Source organism: Myxocyprinus asiaticus, chromosome 50 (genome assembly GCF_019703515.2).
Source record: "Myxocyprinus asiaticus isolate MX2 ecotype Aquarium Trade chromosome 50, UBuf_Myxa_2, whole genome shotgun sequence".
In the NCBI taxonomy this organism is placed as follows: Eukaryota; Metazoa; Chordata; class Actinopteri; order Cypriniformes; family Catostomidae; genus Myxocyprinus; species Myxocyprinus asiaticus.
The window spans coordinates 23,638,334-23,658,276 of NC_059393.1; the positions used below are offsets into that span (position 1 = coordinate 23,638,334).

General features: G+C 39.5%; 1 protein-coding gene across 3 annotated transcripts in view; it reads left to right on the plus strand.

Annotated features, from left to right (window-relative positions):
- The window catches only part of LOC127439233 (ceramide synthase 1-like), a 44,720-nt gene extending 24,805 nt beyond the window's left edge, over positions 1-19,915 (plus strand). For 2 of the 3 annotated variants that reach the window (XM_051695405.1, XM_051695404.1), the window contains exons 2-7: positions 9,197-9,356; positions 12,363-12,543; positions 12,733-12,894; positions 13,937-14,084; positions 15,105-15,226; positions 17,457-19,915. In XM_051695405.1, coding sequence (XP_051551365.1) covers positions 9,197-9,356; positions 12,363-12,543; positions 12,733-12,894; positions 13,937-14,084; positions 15,105-15,226; positions 17,457-17,496 — 813 coding nt within the window. In that variant the 3' untranslated portion in view covers positions 17,497-19,915. Of the gene's footprint in view, positions 1-5,766; positions 9,095-9,196; positions 9,357-12,362; positions 12,544-12,732; positions 12,895-13,936; positions 14,085-15,104; positions 15,227-17,456 lie in introns of those variants that run through there. The other variant, XM_051695406.1, reaches the window with a different exon arrangement.
- The last annotated feature ends 28 nt before the right edge of the window (positions 19,916-19,943 follow it).

The window sequence follows — 19,943 nt, forward strand, 5'->3', positions numbered from 1 at the left end:
TTTGCTTGTGGTTTCTACTCACTGCAAAAGTCACAGTCAAGACTACTAAAACTCTGACAGATATATAGTGTGGATATTTTACTGGCCGATATTTGGCCATTTTGAGATTATCTGCGTTTGGCCGATAATGATGTCTACATGTGACTTCTACTTACCACAAAAGTCTCCGTCAAGACAAATACAACTAATGATACAGATATAAATTGACCAACCTGAATAATTGGCCGATATCTGGCCATTTTTAGATTATCGGCATTTGGCCGATAACAGTGTCTTCTACTTGCCGCAAAAGTCAACATCAAGTAAAATACTAGTTTTAGACAGATACATATCAACCAACCTGATTTAATTGGTTGATATTTTGCCATTTTGGAGATTATTGCCATTTAGAGGATACCCATGGCCGTTTCAGACTTCTATGTACTGCAAAATTCGCAATTCAGGTGGATGCAACTAGTCAAAGACTTATAAATATTAGCCAATAAATTGGCCAATAACTGTCGGTTCGGCTTATTATCATAAGTGTAAGCTACAAAGTGTCTTGAGAATGGATCATGAACCATTTCTGTTGTCATTTTTAAGCAAATTTTGAGTAAATATGTAAAAACAAAAGTGATTGTTTAACTTCATTAAAGTATATTGTTCATAAATCAGCATCATATAGGTCATTAGCCATCGTGCTCTCTAGATATCAGTATTGTTATTGGTCATTAAAAAAAAACCCTTATCGCTAAAAGGTAATACATTAATACATTGGTAATACATTTTACAGAGTAGTTGTTTAATGCTGTTTCTTGACCAGGTTTGGAATAATGGAAAAAATGTGCATGTTGCACTGTCAGGATCAGAACAAGACTGTGATGAATTAAACACCAGGCTTTTTAAGTATTATTGGTGCCTTCAATGAATATTTGAAATCGTTACAAAACATTGGTCTTTGCATTACACTATTAGTATATTAAGGGCCATTTGAACACCAAAACAAATTTATACATAGCTGTAGCACTGTTGGACAAAATGTTCACACAGATAGAAGTCTTAATGCATGAAGTTCACAAGTCATCATGTATGTGTTGCTTTTCATGCACAGTTGAGCTCTGAGGGTTTCAGTCAATGTTCATAGGCCCATAAATTCATGTAGACCTCACCTGAGAAGTAGCAAAGTATCCATAGAGCTATTTTACATAGCTTTTGAGTTTGCATTTTACTTTTTACAATTGTTTACATACAAAGCTGCCTATGCAAAGAGGTCTTTGTATTTGTCGAAGATGTTAGCTTTACTGAATTGCCTCTTTTGGGGACTATGGGACCCCAAGTTTTGGGTTTCTTGCTTATTTTCAACCCATTTATGTGGCGAACATTGATTTCACTTCCTGATATGAAATGTCTGGGGCTGAAACATGCACTCAGAGTGCAAGTTTATAGCATGTGGCGTCATTTCCGGGGTCAATACCGCCAATACCTCAGTGACTCATAGGGGCTCATTTCCAGACTGCAGTGTGTTGCTGTTTATTTCCCCTTCAGTGAATTCTTTTCTCTCAGCATGTTGAGAAACCATGCCGGACGGCACAGGGCAGCTGGCGTGACGTTTATACAGAAATATGCGATGCATCAGGACCTTGTCTGGCTTGTAACCCTCGAGTCAGAGAGAACAAGGTCTCGGGAATTAGTTAGAGCGCTGCAGTTTGCGAGTGGCAGAGATAAAATGCGCATAGGTTTCGAAATGAAGAGATAAGCGACCTTTAGTCACTTATCAACGTCTCAGGCCTAAATAACTCATGGTTCTTGGCTAATAATATCCCTCTTGATGAAACAGGAGGTCCCTTTGTACATAACTGAAGAGGTGGGAGAAAAAGTGTATTCACTGATTCGTCACAGTTCTTCTCGATTTTCAATAAAAAAAGTTAATAATCTGAATTTTAAATCAGATTTTTTGTCTGTGTGTGTTGGTCATCTATATGCTAGTGTACTCCTAAACTTTGACCAAACTCACTTTTTGCAGAAATCCACATTTAAAACAGTCCTTCGATATGTCCCGCCCATACTTTGTGTTGCATTCAGAATAGGGTTGCCAACTGTCCTACATTAGTCAGGACGTCCAGTATTTTGGCCAAAATGAATAAGTCCCAGCCCAAAACATTCCAGTGTTCTGCGTCATGAACTCTATATTTAAAGGGACAAAATGAACCAACTCCTTAAATCGAAATCGAATCGAAAGTTTCCAAAGATTCCCATCCAGGGCCTGTACCAGGATGCCATCTTTGGGGGTATTCTGACCTTTTTGACCGGGGGTGTCCCTCCTTGGTCAATTCGCCATCAGACGGGGAAATCTAGGGGAGCAATGCACCTCCTAGTCCCCCCCAACCCCCCATCCTTAGACCCGGCCATGAACAAAGTGTTGCAGTTATAGTATTTTGTACTTTGAAATGCACCTCAAGACTGTCTTGTAAGTCTTTAGATAATTTCTGGCATACTCAGCAGTTTTTAGTCTCATGTGGACTATGGCCGGTGTTTAAAGCACATGGGTGCGATACGTAACACAATCTGTCGGCATGCTTTTTTAAACAAACCTCCATGTTACCTAATAAACAATTCATGAAATCAGCTCTTAGCGTTAATGAAGCCCATTCATTTTTAAAGTTCCCTTTTACTTTCATGTTCTCAGATCTGATAGACAAACAGCATGCAGCCATCTGGTCCTGTAAACTGTGTATGAAAGTGTGTGAAAAAAATCAAGGTGTTGTCTGTGTGTTGGTCAGGTGAACACATGCTGTTTTAGCCTTTGAAGTGACCACGATGGCCACCAACCGCTGACTGACATTTCCATTGGAGCTAGTTTACTGTAGCTTCATTTTTACCTTAACATACTCCAGTATCCCAGATTTAGACAATTTGTACCAATAGCGAGTTAAGTATTCTTCGGTTTCTTTGAGCATTTTATATGTAAAAAACGAAAACAAAGGTCCTGGTGAACATCATCACCACTACAGTGAACTTTGGGTGTCTGAAGATCCACCAAAATAAATATGTCACACTGTGCATTGTCCAGATATTAACCTTTGAACCCTGTTTCTTGACAGCGGTTCTTACACACAGAGGTCATCAGGGGTATCCCTCCATTAAGGCATTAGGTCTCCCCCATAAGGGGGGGGGGGGGGTATTGTTATTTTAGTGATAGTTATTTAAAATGATAACGCACCTGCGTCAAAATACCGCTTGAAAACATCAAAACGGATCAAATGTAGTTGGTGCTGACACATCACAACATGATGCTGAGTGACTCTTGGTAATGTGCAGCCCTGTATTGACCCAGAAAGGCAATTCAAGTTTATGTCCACCCAGAGGCCTGATAAGTTGCACTGTCCAGGTGCAAGTATTGACGTATTCCTCATTTGGTGTTGTGCTCTGAGTGGATGTTGCGTGCCAGTATCAGCAAGCATCTTCTAACATCTCAGCGCTTCCTTCCTCTTTGTGCCGCCCAGTTTCGTCTATGTTGATCTCAGATCAGATACATCATCTTTCAAATGACAGCAGTAAACTAACATGTTATTTCAATAGCTATGAAAGCATAAGGAAATTTCAGAGACTGTTAGCATAGCTGGACCCGACAGGGAGTTTGTGCGTGTATGAGGCAAGTGGTGGGGCGACCGGGTGTGAATGAGGACACATTTAAGCTCTGTGGTTTATGACTCTCTAAAACATCAGAAAAAAGAAGTTATTGACACAATCACTGCTTGAATGTCCTGATCTATTATGCAACATTTTGGCAATCTCTTTATTTGAGTGTGTGTGATTGTTCACCTAGAGATGAACATTTTGTCTGTAAGGGTGAGTAAATAATGAATTTTTGGGTGAACTATTCCTTTAGCTCTTTTGAGATCTTGCAGATGCAAAGAGAGAATGCCAAACAGTGGAGAAATGACACTGTGTGGACAGTATCGTGATGGATGTCCTTTTACATACGTGGGAGAAGTGTTCCTTTGCATTGTTTTTTTTGTCATTTGCTTTTTATTTACTTTACAAAAGCACCTACTATCCTTGAACGGTTGCTACGGAAACTGCATGTTGAGCAGAAAAGTAGCTCTTATACAAGACCACATAACAAAATGTTTCAGTTGCGTTTAGGTGTCAAAGTTCAGACTTTATTTCAACGCTCGCATCAGTTTGCCATCCATGTTCTGGGACAGCGTGGAAAAATAGTTTGCAGTTGCCGTTGGTTACATTTTTTTTCCTTCTCCCTTAAAGATATTAATGAAATAAGTGTCCTGAGATATCTCACCGATCTCTGTGACAGCTGTAGACTTTGTAAACAGCAAACAAATATGTGTCTGATGATATTGATGCTTTTCCCCTGTCAATCATTTTACTAGTTCTCATCGTGTTGTCTTTGAAGCAGATCACAGAGGCTGTGATTCATAATGTTTGTCAGTTGAGGGCGCCATTGTGCCACTGTTGAATTTGACAGCCACAGGAACAAACAATGCTGCTCTTTTGCTCGGTTTTGGTCTCAAAATTATCTTTGGAGGGCGGGGTTTTGGAACAAGGGGGCATGGCTATGAACACGCCCCCTTTAAAATAAAACTGCAATCCCAGAGGAACATTTTAAAGCTCCTTGGGTTGATCATTTAAAGATCAGGGGACTTATTGGAGCTACAGTAATTTAAATGTTTTATTTAAGTACAAACATTTAAGCCTCAGAAGCTTCTCCTACAGTTTCTTGAAAAAATAGTACAGAGCCCCTTAGAGGGCAGGGAGGGAATGTACAGTTTTGCATTCCCTCACAGTAAGTTTTGCATTCTCTTACAATAGTGTTGCGCTCACATGCAGTTCCCTTACAGTAAGTTTTGCATTCTTTTACAATAGTTAGCGTTTCCTTACAATAAGTTCTGCGTTCACTCACAAGTTTTGCGTTCGCTTGTAAAAGTTTGCGTTCCCTCACAATAAGTTTTGCGTTCCCTTACAATAAGTTTTGCGTTCCCTCACAATAAGTTTTACGCTCCCTCACAGTAAGTTTTGCGTTCCTTTTAAAATAGTTTGCGTTCCCTCACAGTAAGTTTTGCACTTTCTTACAATAGTTCTGCATTCGCTCACAAGTTTTGCGTTCGCTCGTAAAAGTTTGCGTTCCCTGGCAATAAGTTTTGCGTTCCCTCACAGTAAGTTTTGCGCTCCCTCGCTATAGTTTGCGTTCCCTCACAGTAAGTTTTGCACTTTCTTACAATAGTTCTGCATTCGCTCACAAGTTTTGCATTCGCTCGTAAAAGTTTGCGTTCCCTCGCAATAAGTTATGCGTTCCCTCACAGTAAGTTTTGCGTTCCTTTAAAATAGTTTTGCGTTCCTTTGCAATAGTTTGTGTTCTCTTACAATAGTTTGCCTTCCCTCAGAATAAGTTTTGCATTTCCTCACAAGTTTGCATTCCCTAACAATATGTTTTGCATTCCCTCACAGTACGTTTTGCATTTACAAAAGTTTTGCGTTCACTCGCAGTAGTTTGCGTTCCCTCGCAATATGTTTTGCATTCTCACAATAGTTGGCGTTCCCTTACAATAAGTTTTGCATTTCCTCACAGTAAGTTTTGTGTTCGCTCGCAATAGTTTGCATTCCCTTACAATTAGCTTTGCATTTACAAGTTTTGCGTTCGTTCACAGTAGTTTGCATTCCCTCATAGTAATTTTTGCATTCTCTTAGTTTGCATTCCCTCATAGTAATTTTTGCATTCTCTTAGTTTGCATTCCCTCGCAATATGTTTTGCATTCCCTCACAGTAAGTTTTGCGTTCATTAACAATAGTTTTGTGTTGGCTTGCAAGAAGTTTTACGTTCTCTCACAATAGTTTGCGTTCCTTTACAATAGTTTTGCATTCCCTCATAGTAGATTTTGTGTTTTCAATAGATTTGCATTCGTTTGCAATAGTTTGTGTTCCCTCATAGTAAGTTTTGCGTTCTCTTACAATAGTTTGTGTTTCCTCGCAATAGGTTTGTCATTCCCTCACAGTAAGCTTTGCGATCCTTTACAAAAGTTTTGTGTTCCAATACAATAAATTTTGCATTTACAATAGTTGTGTGTTCGCAATAGTTTGCGTTCCCTTATAGTAAGTTTTGCGTTCCCTTACAATAATTTGGGTTTCCTCGCAATATGTTTTTCATTCCCTCACAGTAAGTTTTGCATTCCCTTACAAAAAGTTTTGCATTCCCTCACAGTAAGTTTTGCATTCCTTTACAATAGTTTTGCGTTTGATGACAGTAGTTTGCATTCCCTTACAATACATTTTTTGTTTGCTCACAATAAATTTTGTTTGTTCGCAATAAATTTAGCATTCCCTTGTAAAAAGTTTCTTTCTCTTGCAATAAGTTTGCCGTTTCCTTGCAATATTTTGCTTCCCTCGCAATAGCTTTATCCATCCATCATGAAACTAACCACAGTTTTACTACGGTGACCATATTTTAACCATGTTATTTATAGTTAAACTATAGTAATACTACAGGAAAACCAAAACTCTGGTATAAAATTCATCATTCTGATAAAAAACACTACAGTAACAAAAACAAAAACAAAAAAAAAGCCCTTACAAAAATTAACCATATTGTAAAATTGTGGCAGCCATGTTTTTTGGCAAAATGAGAATTTTATTGCCATAGTTTTGGTTTTCCTATGGTTTTAGTACAAATATAATGGTTTAAATATGGTAACTTGAGTAAAACTACTGTAAAATGTTGCAGTTAGTGTGGTTTTACGACAAATACCATAGTTGAGCTATGGTTAATGCAGTTAAACCATGGTTCATTTTCATAACAGATAAAGCTATTTGTGAGAGAACCCAAAATAATTGAGAGGGAATGCAAAAATATTGTAAGGGAATTCAAAGCTATTTAATAAAAAAACTAATTCCTGGTGAAAATTCTTATGAAAATTAAAATTCTGTCATTTTTATTCAGTCACTGTTCATTTTCATTGCATCTTTTATCCATACAATAAGAAGTGAATGGTGACTGTGGCTAACATTGTGCCTAGAGTCTTCTTCTGTGTTCCACAGAAGTCAGTCAGTCACACTGGAAAAACATGAGGGTGAGTAAATGATTTTTGGGTAAACTATCCTTTTAAGGGTGCAAACTGATCAGCAGTGTTAAGTTCTGATTGTGTCTGTCAGCAATTGCTCAATCTAGAGGCGGTGACAGAGGTATGGGGGTGGGGCTCTTTGGTGACAGCTTGTCTCTATAAATAACCCCAGCGGGTGGAGACAGAGAGCCGAAACCATGCGGTGAGACCCTGCCGTGCGCGCCACACTGCCCTGTCAGCCAATCGGAGGCGACAAGAAGACCCACTATCACAAGAGTGAGGGCACGTGATGCCAACGTGTGGCCACCCGCCTTACCAAGTGTCAGCTTGGCCTACTTTCCTCATCTTGGGCCAAAAGGAGAATGTAGATCAGGTGACGGTGGGTGAAGGTGGTACAGATAAATGATTAAGTTGAGCCTTTAACCGCATCTTCAGTTACTTGATGTTCGGCTTGTGGTGTCCACACATCAGTTTCAAGCAGGACAGATAGTCCGTCATGCGAGAGATAAGGTGAAGAGTTAGTATGTACTGCGGCACATGTACATGCATATGTAAACATACTAATAAAGCACCCAGGTGCTCCAAAGATGAGGTGCTACTTAAAGGAATAGTTCAGGGATAGTTGGGTCATGATTAATTTGATGTCATGAGCTAATTTTAGTGACCATTCCACGACTGTCATAAAGCATCATGCAAGATTTGTTTCAAGAGGAGAGAGTACTTCTGACTTGGCGAACAGCTTGTGTTGACCCTACATCTACATCTTTTAACAGTCTGTGCAAATACATGCACAGTTATTATCGAGCTAAAGCGGGTTTTTGCATAGTCGAGCTACAGTCTTTATCTGTCTGTCCAGGTATACCTGACAATGCATAATTTAATATTTGAAAGAAGGAGTAAATACACATTGCGAGTCACCTTTGTATTTCGGAGCATGCGCATAATGGCGAGGCCAATTGTGATCCGATTAACTTGTTAAAAACTTGTAGCCGAGCTACAATTGTATTATCTAGGTCTGTCAGTGAGTCTGACTTTGCTAAACTTGGACCAAATCAATCGGACTAAAGCGTTTACATTACTTTTTAAAAAGACAAATAATTGTTTAAGTCAAACTGAATTCAACCTTTTAAAGTGCATGTTAACGTACTTAGTGCTTGTATTAGAATCGGACCTGCTACCCAACCTACATATGATTGGATGGAGTGGCGTAGCACTGTAGGGTAAAGATTATGACTAATATTTTAACGGTTGCAGGGTTGAATCTTACAAGGACCGATCTATGTGTCATCACACTGTGCCCTTGAGCAAGGCGTTTATGGTGTTGCATTGTATGAAAGTCATGCAAACTAATACCACAAGCCCTGACTGTGTGGTGATAAATGAAGACTCTAGTTCCTTGGTAACAGAGTGAGAAAAGAGCCCTCACATACTCAGCAGAATGTGAGTGAAAGTGCTATTTATGTTGGCTTGACTGTTATTCTGCAGAATTGGTTAAGGTTTTTTGTTTGTTTTTTTAAATCGCTAAAACAATACCAAAGATTCTAACACAAAATCCTCCTAGAGTTTTCAAGCTACATCCACCAAACTTGGTACAGACCTTCAGACTTATCTGACTTAATGAGCGGTATGTTTTTTAACTGATCGGACTTATGGTTTTCGCACAGCGGATGATCCAAAAAATCCCAACTTACATTGACGGAATTTTCAAATGAGCCAATGGACTGTCAAAAATTCAAATGTAAACAAACCCACACATGGCCTTATATCTGCTTTAAGTTGCTCTCTCTCTGTCGGTCGGTCTGTCATCCGACCATTGGGCCTGTAAAACCTTGTCACTTGTAAAACTATTTCAACTTTCAGACAAGATTTTGTCAAGCCAACATCAAAGTGTTTCTTTGTGGTGGTGGCGTAGTTGGCTAAAGCACATAACTGGTAATCAGAAGGTTGCTGGTTCAATCCCCACAGCCATCACCATTGTGTCCTTGAGCAAGGCACTTAACTCCAGGTTGCTCCAGGGGGATTGGCCCTGTAATCAGTGCACTGTAAGTTGCTTTGGATAAAAGTGTCTGCCAAATGCATAAATGTCTTTGCAAATTTTGTTTACTATAATTTTGGTTAATTTATTTCACTCTTGTGCTCCACAGCCTTTTGCACAATGGTGTTGTCTTCAACCGAAAGACATCTCCAAGATGCCGGAGAGCGCGTGGAAGCTGGTCTTCTACACAATGTCGTGGTCATATAGCACCTATCTTCTGTTTTTCTCCAACTATTCATTCTTCCAAAATCCTCCCTCTGTTTTTTACGGTAAGCTTCATGAGTGATACACCACTTATTGAATATATTCAACAAACATTGTTTTTGCCTTAGCACCACCACTAAAAGGGTATTCATACAGTGGCGGCCCATGCATTTTAAGTCTGGGCCTGCAGTGTGATTCATGCCATTAAGAAAAGTCTAGACACTGTTTCACAATTAATAAGACCAATGCCAATGGACATCATACATTACGTCAGTCAACTAATAATCCCAATTTACATTTTAAAAACACGTCCATGCACGAAAGCCAAAACCGAGGAGGTCTAATACCAGGAAAATAATATTCTGATATAATAATTTTTGCGATTTAAATATTGCTTGCAATAAATTTTGTTTTCGTAAGGGTACACGGTTACTTTTCAAAACTTGAACCAACACTGAACACTCCAGCCTGCCTGATTTACATTTAGAAAACTCCTGATGTTGCTATAACAATGCAAAAAGCACTTTCCAATTTACTTGAAGTGAAAATCAATCTTCCTTTCCTGTTTACATCTCAGGTTTTTCTTTTTTTTTTCTTTCTCCCCTTTTCTCCTCAATTTGGAATGCCCAATGTGCTCTAGGTCCTCGTGGTGGCATTGTGACTCGCCTCGATCCGGGTGGCGAGGAGGTTACGCCATGTGATTCTACCCTCCCTAGCAACCGGGCCAATTTGGTTGCTTAGGAGACATGGCTGGAGTCACTCAGCACGCCCTGGATTCAAGCTCGCGACTCCAGGGGTGGTAGTCAGCGTCTTTAGTCACTGAGCTACCCAGGCCCCCCTACACCTCGTGTTTTTAAATCCATAAGGATTGCTTTCTCAATGGCGATAGCAACAGTAATGACTGCTTACTTGTTAGCAATAGATCTCGCACTCTTCGCTTTCAATTAACAGTACGTACATTACTTAAAGCATGATTGTGTCACTCAAGGCCAGCTAGAAGGCCTCGAGTGGGACATATCCTAAAAACCACACCCACAGAGAACAAATACATCAATCTGATTAGCTGGTGAATCTGACATTAGATGCCTATTCACTGCACTGTTGAGGGATTCTGTAGAAATTCTGAAGGCTTAACGGGTGGAGCTCAGACTCGCATGCTGCTTCGGCATGCGATTTGTGAAACAGCCATCACGCTTCGCTTGTAAGCATTGAGGAATAATCTCTGATTGGATAAACTTTGATTTTTGCTATTCATTTTTAGATGAATTAGGAGTGGAAAGTGACTGAAAATACATAGGCAAAAAAGATGAATGAGAATTAAATGTTGAAAAAATATTTACTTATTAGGCATGTTAGGCTTTGCTGGCTCTGGGAATATATATATATATATACACACACAAGCCAAGGGCTGTCAATCGATTACTTTTTAATAGAATTACATAATATGCAGATTAATTAATCTAATTAAATGCAATTAATCACATAAATATTTGCTGAGAATAACTCAAATAACATTAATTAAATAATGATTAAATAATTATAAATGTAATATATATTTTAAAATGAATAATTCAATATCATTATGTTGCATCACATTATTGTGGCAGACAATAATGGCCAAAAAAATTATAATAGGCCAAAAAAAAAAAAAAAAGTGGCAATATATTGTTTATTTACATATTATTGAACATACACCTATCATTGGCCTACAGTCCCCAGTAGGCCATTTTGCAAACTTACCTCATCAATCTGTCCCAAGATAAATGTATTAAAAGAGCTCGTCAATGTACACTTGCATCAGACGGACATTTTTGGAGCTTCTCACTTTGGTTGTGGCGCATCATAAACACCATTTTTAGGTCGCTGTGTCGAGTTAAATGTAGTTTGAAACTTAGAAAACACATATTGAGATCCCTTCATTCGGAATTGCGCTCCGTCCAAATTTGTTTAAATGAAAGAACGCGTCCTCATCTTGTGCCATCGCTAATGTCAGGCAAGCCAGTTTGTTGTCTGTTCAGCTGCGTGTTGCCTATACAGCTGGAGTTTCATTTACTGCCCCCTGCTGAAAACAGGCGGTCCTTCAAGCTTGAATTTCTCCAATGGGAGGAATATTCCTTATTACAGTCTGGGATACATGATTAATTACATCATGTTATTTGTTATATATTAATCGTATTGAATTAACATGTTAAATTGACAGTCCTAATATATATATATATATGATACAATTTATTTTATAAAAATCACCCTAAAATCAAGTCGGTTATTAGACGAACAAATAGTCGAACATTTTGACGAATCCATAAAGTATGTTTATTAGAAAAAAGGTTGGTCAATTAGGAAAAGAAATCCGTTTTTGACAATTGTTGATGTTTAATGACTAAAGATCAGATTGGTAGACATGCTGCCTTCATAAGCACATGGAGGGTCTCTGTAACACAGTTAGCTATTATATGTTAAACCTTCTTATCAACATATATCAAGTCATTCTGACAGTTACAGGTAGATATACGAACTGTAGTCTCTCTTGTACTGTGTCAGCATAAATAATCTCTTTTATGAGGCCAGTGTTCTACTTTTCTTCAGTAAGTTGAGGGTCATTCTCCATTTCTTGCTGTTCTTTTTATGGCTGTGAAGTTCACATCATGCGTTAACCTTTAATGCCTCTTTTCTGGGTTACGAAACCCTGCTCCAAAGCAGAGTTAGCACTGCTTTTGCTGGGTTAACCCCAAATTGTGGTGCCAAACATTTACAGTGTGAAATTATATGTTTCTATAATGTTACAAAGTGTTGTTTAGCAACAAACAAACCAATCATAAACTGCCTCAGTGCTTGTCTCATTAAATAATAATGCACTTTGTTGAGGGAAACAGTTAAAAAGGTTGAGTAGCGACAACAAAAGCATTACTGCATTGATGAAGAGGCGGTGTAGTTTTTGTAGTATATTTCAGAGGCCTTAAAGGGAATAACCCAGGATTACATTAACGCAGGGTTTAGAATGACCCTGGATTCATAATTTATAGCGTGGAATGCCCATATGTCACGGGTTTGTGCAATCTCTCTTGGTTTAGACTGGAAGAGGGGGATGCCGGTTCCCACAGATATCGCTATAGCATACCTGGTCCAGGGCAGCTTCTACGGCCATTCCATATACGCCACCATCTACATGGACGTGTGGAGAAAGGACTCCCTCGTCATGGTGGTGCATCACTTCATCACGCTGGCCCTTATCACGTTCTCCTATGCCTTCAGGTCTGCCTGTTGAAATGGGTTTTTGAAGTTCCAGTTTCCATAGTAACAACAATACCTGCAGCTCAAAGTAGCTTGTAGTGACAGCTCAGAGAATAGTCACATAATATGGCGCTAAAGGCCACAACTTAGCAAGCACTTGTCATTGCGGTGTAGTTGACTTATGACTGTTTCTGACCGAATCTTTCTTAGATACCACAACATTGGCATCCTAGTCCTTTTTCTTCATGACATCAATGACATTCAGCTGGAGTTCACCAAACTCAACGTCTACTTCAAGACCCGGGGCGGAAAAGACCACTTCATCAATGACGTCCTGTCCAACATGGGTGCTGTTAGCTTTAGCATCACCTGGTGAGGCTCGCTTGCTGATCACACACCTGAACAGTTTTGCTAATTAATGCAAACATACACTGCCTGGCCAAAAAAATATTTCATTGGACGGCCTTTAGCTTTGATTACGACGCGTATTCGTTGTGGCATTGTTTCGACAGCTTTATGCAACATCACAACATTTATTTCCATCCAGTGTTGCATAAATTTTTGGCTAAGATCTTGTAATGATGACAGAAGAGTCGAACCACTCCATAAAGTCTTCTCCAGCACATCCCAAAGACTTTCAATGGGGTTAAGGTCAGGACTCTGTGGTGGCCAATTCACGTGTGAAAATAATTCCTCATGCTGCCTGAACCACTTTCACAATTTGAGCCTGATGAATATTGGCATTGTCGTCCTGGAATATGCCTGTGCCATCAGGGAAGAAAAAATCCATTGATGGGATAACCTGGTCATTCAGTACATTCAGGTAGTCAGCTGACTTCATTTTATTGCCGCATAACGTTGCTGAGCCTTGACCTGATTAATTGAAGCAACCCCAGATCATAACACCGCCTTAAATCCAAACGGCGACTTTTTGTTGGGCCAGGCAGTGTAATTACACAGTAAAAAGCATTATACAAGGTTTAATGGATTGTACACAGGTAGATTCACATCCTTTGTTGATTTCAGAACAACATTCCTATCAACCTAGCATTGTTCTTTAATCGTAGGCATTGGATTAGAGTTAAGGTTAGGATATAATTTTTTCCACTTGCTGTTTCGTCTAGCTCTCTAGCCTTTTAGAGTATACTCCTTTGACCGCGAGACTATATGGATGTGTTTGACACATACGAACTAAGACTGCTTTGTGATGCTTTTCTAGCAGAGTCAGCTGCAGGCACATGTGCAGATAATGCACAAAGACACGGACGGTCCATGTCTTTTGCGCGTCATCTGCTGATGACGGAACTTACGCCACGTAGCGTCACCTAAAAAAGTAGCAAGAATGCATACATTTTGCCATCTATAATGGGATACAGTACCTCACGAGTGAGCTAGTTTATTGTTTCTTCCACAGGTTTTGGTTCCGTTTGTACTGGTTCCCACTCAAAGTGCTGTGGGCCTCATGTGTTACCAGCATCCAGTCTGTTCCCCACATCCCTTTCTACTTCTTCTTCAACACGCTGCTCTTCATCCTGCTCATCATGAACATCTACTGGTTCCTGGTAAGAATGGCTATATTTAAACAGACAGATGGGTTTGATGGCTAAAGCTCAGGTCTGGTAACCAGGAGATTGCTGGCCCGAGTCCCGCAAGGGGAACACCATGATCTATCACCATGGTGCACTCAAACAAAGGAACACAAAGAAGTCCCAGGTTGCTGTAAAGCAGTGTTATCTCAACCCTGAACACTGAAACCCAACATGAATATTTTTGGATGCCTCCCTTATCCAACACAACTGATTAGCTCATTAGTAGAGACTCTAGTCAAGTCAAGTGAGAAGCAGGTATTGTCCTAAGAATAAGTGTACTTTTAAGTCACTATGGATCAATATTTCTAAAATGACTACTTACTAGGGTTGGGAACCAAGAATCCATGTTTTTTTTTTTTTTTATCCGAACCAAAAGGTTTCATGACTTTTGTTTCCATTGACGGTTCTCAAATGTGTGTCTTTCACTAAGGCGGACGCAACACTGAGCTACAATACTCGGACAGTGTTTCTGGTACCACTCAGTGGCACTACAACACCGCTACTGAACCAGCAGCATGACCAGTGTGGTATAATTCCCAAATAAATTACTCATGTGAGCCGGTTCTTTTAAATCTACAGTGCAAAACATATTTCAAAAGTACTTAAAGAATTGTTAATGGAACCGTTAAGGAACGAAAATTGCTGGGAGGAATCGGAACCGAAATTTCTCACGATTTGCATCCTTATTACTTACACAGTACACACCGTATTACCCTGAGATCAGTGGTATCAGATTAGCCATTAGTAAGTATTTAGCTTTTGTATCCAAAGTGTCTTGCAGTAAATTTACTACATGGTAAGTGCAATAATTGTGAGCACCTTTCCATTTCATGAACTTGAAACAAAAACTGGGTTTCTAGCTAAACTCTTTAACCCCTTAGCAACCACCAGAGACCCATTCCAGGTTGTATTTTGCAACTGTTACCTCTCTGAAATGTGTGTAAATATCAGCCAAAAGAAAACGGCTGGTTAGTTTTCTATTCTTTTATGCAGTTCATCGTGCTGTTTGTGGTGAAGGTCCTAACAGGCCAGATGACGGAGGTAAACGACGTCCGAGAATATGAGGAAGACATGCAAATGGAGAGGAAGGACGCTGATCAGAACTCTGCTGAAGGGTAGGTGGATAACTGTATCAGTCTGTAGTTAGCTCTGGTATAAAGCACATATGTTTGAGAGGAAGTGTTGTGGTCAACTAGCAATTGATTTTGTGCATCAAAAACACTGCTGTAACTTACCTGTCTTATGTCAAAATATAATTTTGCTTCACCAAGAGATGATAAACATAAGTAGCTAAGGCCATGTCCACACTAATACATTTCTGTTTGAAAACACATCTTTTTCTCAATGTTTTAGTCTTCCGTCTACACTGAGACAGCGTTTTGTCCAGTGAAAATTGAGCTTTTCGAAATTGCTCTCCAAAGTGGATACATTTGAAATGTATTCGAGTTGTAGTGTGGACTGGGAAAATGGTGGCATTGGAAAAACGATGATGTGTTTAAGGTCATGTGATGCAGTCACGTGATCCATCCAGCCCTAAACAATCAAGATGGCGGCCCATGGTGTAGCGGCGTTTTTGTGCCTGCTATCCACTTTGATAGCATTGTTAAAGATAAATGTTACCTTGTACAACCTTCACATTGCATTCCTTTAAAGGTGACAGGAAGTTTACATGGAATTGGACTATTGCGTTTCAGACCGTACATGGAACAGTGATATTTTGCATGCACAGAAGGAGATTTAAGTGTTTTTAGATGTTTCAGTGTGGATGAGCAACTTTTGGAAAACGTTTGAAAACAGCAGTACGAACGGAGAGCGTAACGAAAATGGCATTTTCAAATTTTTCCGGATTAACGTGGACATAGTCCCAAGTATGGCGATTCTCACGAAACCTGAAATGAAAATGTCCAGGTCAAATTGAATCCCAAATCAATACAAAAAAATGAGAAACTTGCAGACATTTAGGACCATTACGATGTTTTTTGCACTGAGACATTATTTTCCGGACATCTAAATGGGCTTTTTATTTTCTTTACACAAAATATTATTTGTTTCTTTTTTTTCTTCTCCCCAATTTGGCATGCCCAATTCCCAATGTGCTCCAAGTCCTTGTGGTGGCATAGTGGCTCGCCTCAATCCGTGTGGTGGAGGACGAATCTCAGTTGCCTCCACGTCCGAGACAGTCAATCTACACATCTTATCACGTGGCTTGTTGAGTGCGTTACCGCGGAGACGTAGGCTTCACGCTATTCTCCACGGCATCCACGCACGACTCACCACGCGCCCCACCGAAAGCGAGAACCACATTATAGCAACCATGAGGAGGTTACCCCATGTGACTCTACCCTCCCTAGCAACCGGGCCAATTTGGTTGCTTAGGAGACCTGGCTGGAGTCACTCAGCACACCCTGGATTCAAACTCGTGACTCCAGGGGTGGTAGTCAGCATCAATACTCGCTGAGATACCCAGGCCCCCCACATTATTTGTTTCTTTTGATTTTGGAATAAAATTGGACTAGGACATTTTCTTGACCAGTTTAGTGAGAATCACCCACTACCTTAAAAGACCAACATAGCTGGTGATCAGCGGTTTATTAGGTTTTCCTAACAAGACAACCTTGGTTAACTAGCTTTACTAGACATACTATGCTGATTTAGCCTTACCAGCTAAACAGCTATGCTGGTCCACCAATACAAACTAATGCCAAATGAGCACTAACCAGAATAAACCAGTGTAGACCACCCTTGGAATTCAGGCTAGCCAAAGCTAGTCTTTTCAGCAGGGTTGCTAACTAGACTAGCGAAGTATAAAAAGACGGAGTATTACATACTTCCGTGATCTATGCTCGATTTGGGCCTGTTTCTTTAAGTTTTAACAGTTGGGTAGTGCTTGTTACAGCTCAAGATCTTTTAACCACATGCTAAGACAGCTTTGTACCGCTTGCCTAGCTGCTAGCATCTTGGCTATGATTTCAGCAAACAACCTCTCCTTATCATAGCTTTATCTGTAACAATCTGAGATCATTAAGTGCACCAGGCCATTTCAACTCAACCTGTGAAACGAGTAGATTGAATGAAAGTGCCCTCTCATGTAGATGTGATAAGCATCATGCAATCAGTCCTGTTCTTATCTCTCTAACCTTGAAGTGAAGTGATATCCGACCGTGTCACATGCATCCTTTGACCACCTCCTTCTACCCTGACTGTTTCTCTATTGCTGAGTTCGGAATGGCATACTACCCACACTTCTCTTACTACTTCTGCCATGTCTGTCTATGGCAGAAATAGTAAGAGTAGCATGGTAGTACACCATTCTGAACTCGGCCTATGTCTGTTCCTTCCTTTCAGGAAACACTTGCAGAACGGAACTAAGAAGAAACATCTATAACATCTCAGTGCCGCCACCTGCAGGCAATGATTACAAGGTAATAGGTGACCTAGTTTGATTCCGACCTCAGAACGTCACGGTGATTGGACAGTCATGAAGAGAACGACAAGAAGAAACAAATCGACAATGATCAGTTTTATTTCTGTTGGGTTTTTTTTATCACTGTAATTATAATTGATATTGTTATTACAGCACTGTGAATGTTATTTGGTGTTCTTTGTCTTATATATTGCTTTGTAGAATGTGGGATTGTTAAATTCCTGCTGGAAAATCAAGCTTAAGATGGTAGCTGGTTTCTAGATGGTCCAAGCTGGTCCATATCTGATCGACCAGCTACCATGTTCCAAAAACCAGCTTGACAACCATGGTCCAAGATGGTCTCCCAGCTTGGACCATCTAGAAACCAGCTTCCACGTTCCAAAACACAGCTACCAGCTTAAGCTGGCTTTCCAGCAGGGAATTTAGGAAGTTGTCAAGAACCTACAGGTGGTAGGAGTGACCGTGATATCACCACCCGAGAACATGTTTGAAACCAGTAGAACACACAATAATCAGGTTTTGTGGTCTTCATCAGGGACCGCAGTATGTTTGATTAGAATAAGACTTTTTTGGTTGTTTTGTGTATTTATTTTAATTCCAGGATTGAAAGTGTTGTAAAGGGAAAGGGTTGGTAATTATTCTGTCGTAGCAAGTACTAGTGCATGAACCAGCTGGCTTGTTTTTTTAATATGTACTAACTTAAAGCCTACACAGGTTACAGCCACCCAAACAGCCTGACCTGTGTCAATCAATCAAAGACACATTTGTACAGTATTACCATGTTTGAATGTATGTGACTTAAAGGGGATTGCTTTTAATGTTTGGATTCCAATAACTGTCTGAAAATACTGCTTGCATTCCTTATGTAAAAAACGAATGGTCTGTTTACTTTTCCAAAAGCATCTGTTTCTGCAATGATGGCATCAAAGCTAGCTACTTAGTGGCTAGAGATTATTTGTATCCAGAACTCTTTGATCATGGAAACCAATTGAGTTTGTTAACATAGAGATACACAAATTAATCCAACCTGCTGAAGTATTTATGCAGATGCTGTATTAAGGAACGCATGACCCCTTTGAGAACTTTTCAATATGCTGTATGAAGAAAATCTAAAGACAAAGTGGAACTGATATTATCTGTCGTACTCTGTTGACCACTCCACGAAAATTGCAATGTATACTTGAAATGTTGATTAGCCTGCTGTATCATGTGCAAATGTGCACATCAACATTTCTTTTGAAAGCTGAGAAATTTGCGTTCAGGTGGAATCGCGCACAAGTGCGGATGAGATCCGTCTGTCATTGTGGTGACGTCTTCCGTTCAAAGCTAGCTTGCGCCAAGAGTTAGCGATTTGCGAATTTAGTTGTTTAGTCTCAACGTTTTGTTTTGGGATTTTCATTTAGGCATTGTTTAGCAATTCGAATTGCTGCTGTTTTAAAGGGTTTTTTTTCTTAAACCGAAAACTTCCTATAAATGCACTGTTAATTATTTATACACATTATGTCTACATGGGTACTGTCGAAAGAGTATAGTCAGGCCGTCTATGGTTTTCTTACCCAGCTTGGTCGAATTACTGGAATTGCAGTAAAACGCGGTCGTGGCTAGATGGTAACCTTCGTTCCGTTAAACTTTGTGAGATTTATAAACTGCGCTTTATCATAGTAAACTGCGCTTTATCATAGTTCCCCAGACACAATCATCGCTCTTCCCCAAAACCGAACCTTGGTTTTTCACTGAACGAGGGTTACCACCACCACCACCACCATCTAATCGTTAAACGGCACACTCAATTTATTTTCTTTATGAAAAAATGTCCTTAGAAAATCCCGGAATTTTTTGCGCTATATTTTATTTTATTTTAAAATTGTTTGCGTACTTTTTTTTCCATTTAACAAGGCTCCATCTGATAAGAATTTAAGTGTGTCGAGTGGAAATAATTGTGTTGTGTTGAGAATTTTCAGAGTGCTGATACTCTAGAAACGTGCCAAAAATTCTGAACCGCAGGCGAGCGTTACGCCGTTAAGTAATTTAGAGTTTGAAATGTCCAGAGAAATTGCGTGGGGTATGTTATTATAAATCTGGGGTTATCCCAATGTTATTTAAATTAAATTGCACTGTAATTTCTTACTATTGTTGCTATTGTTCTGCATAAAAGATTTTAAAAAAAAATAGTGGATGCTGGGGAATTTTTACAGATTACTTTTAACATGGACAAAATAAGTCATTATAAACACTTGTTTTGACACTTGTTTATCTTGGACCATTTATTTATTGCAGGATTTGTTTTAGTTGATTTCGGTCTAACCACTAGGAGTGTGACAGGTATTTTGTCTTTTGTAATGGAACAATTTTAATAAAACCAGTTGAATTAGTGAACTGATCCAATTGTGTTGTATCATGTTTTTCCA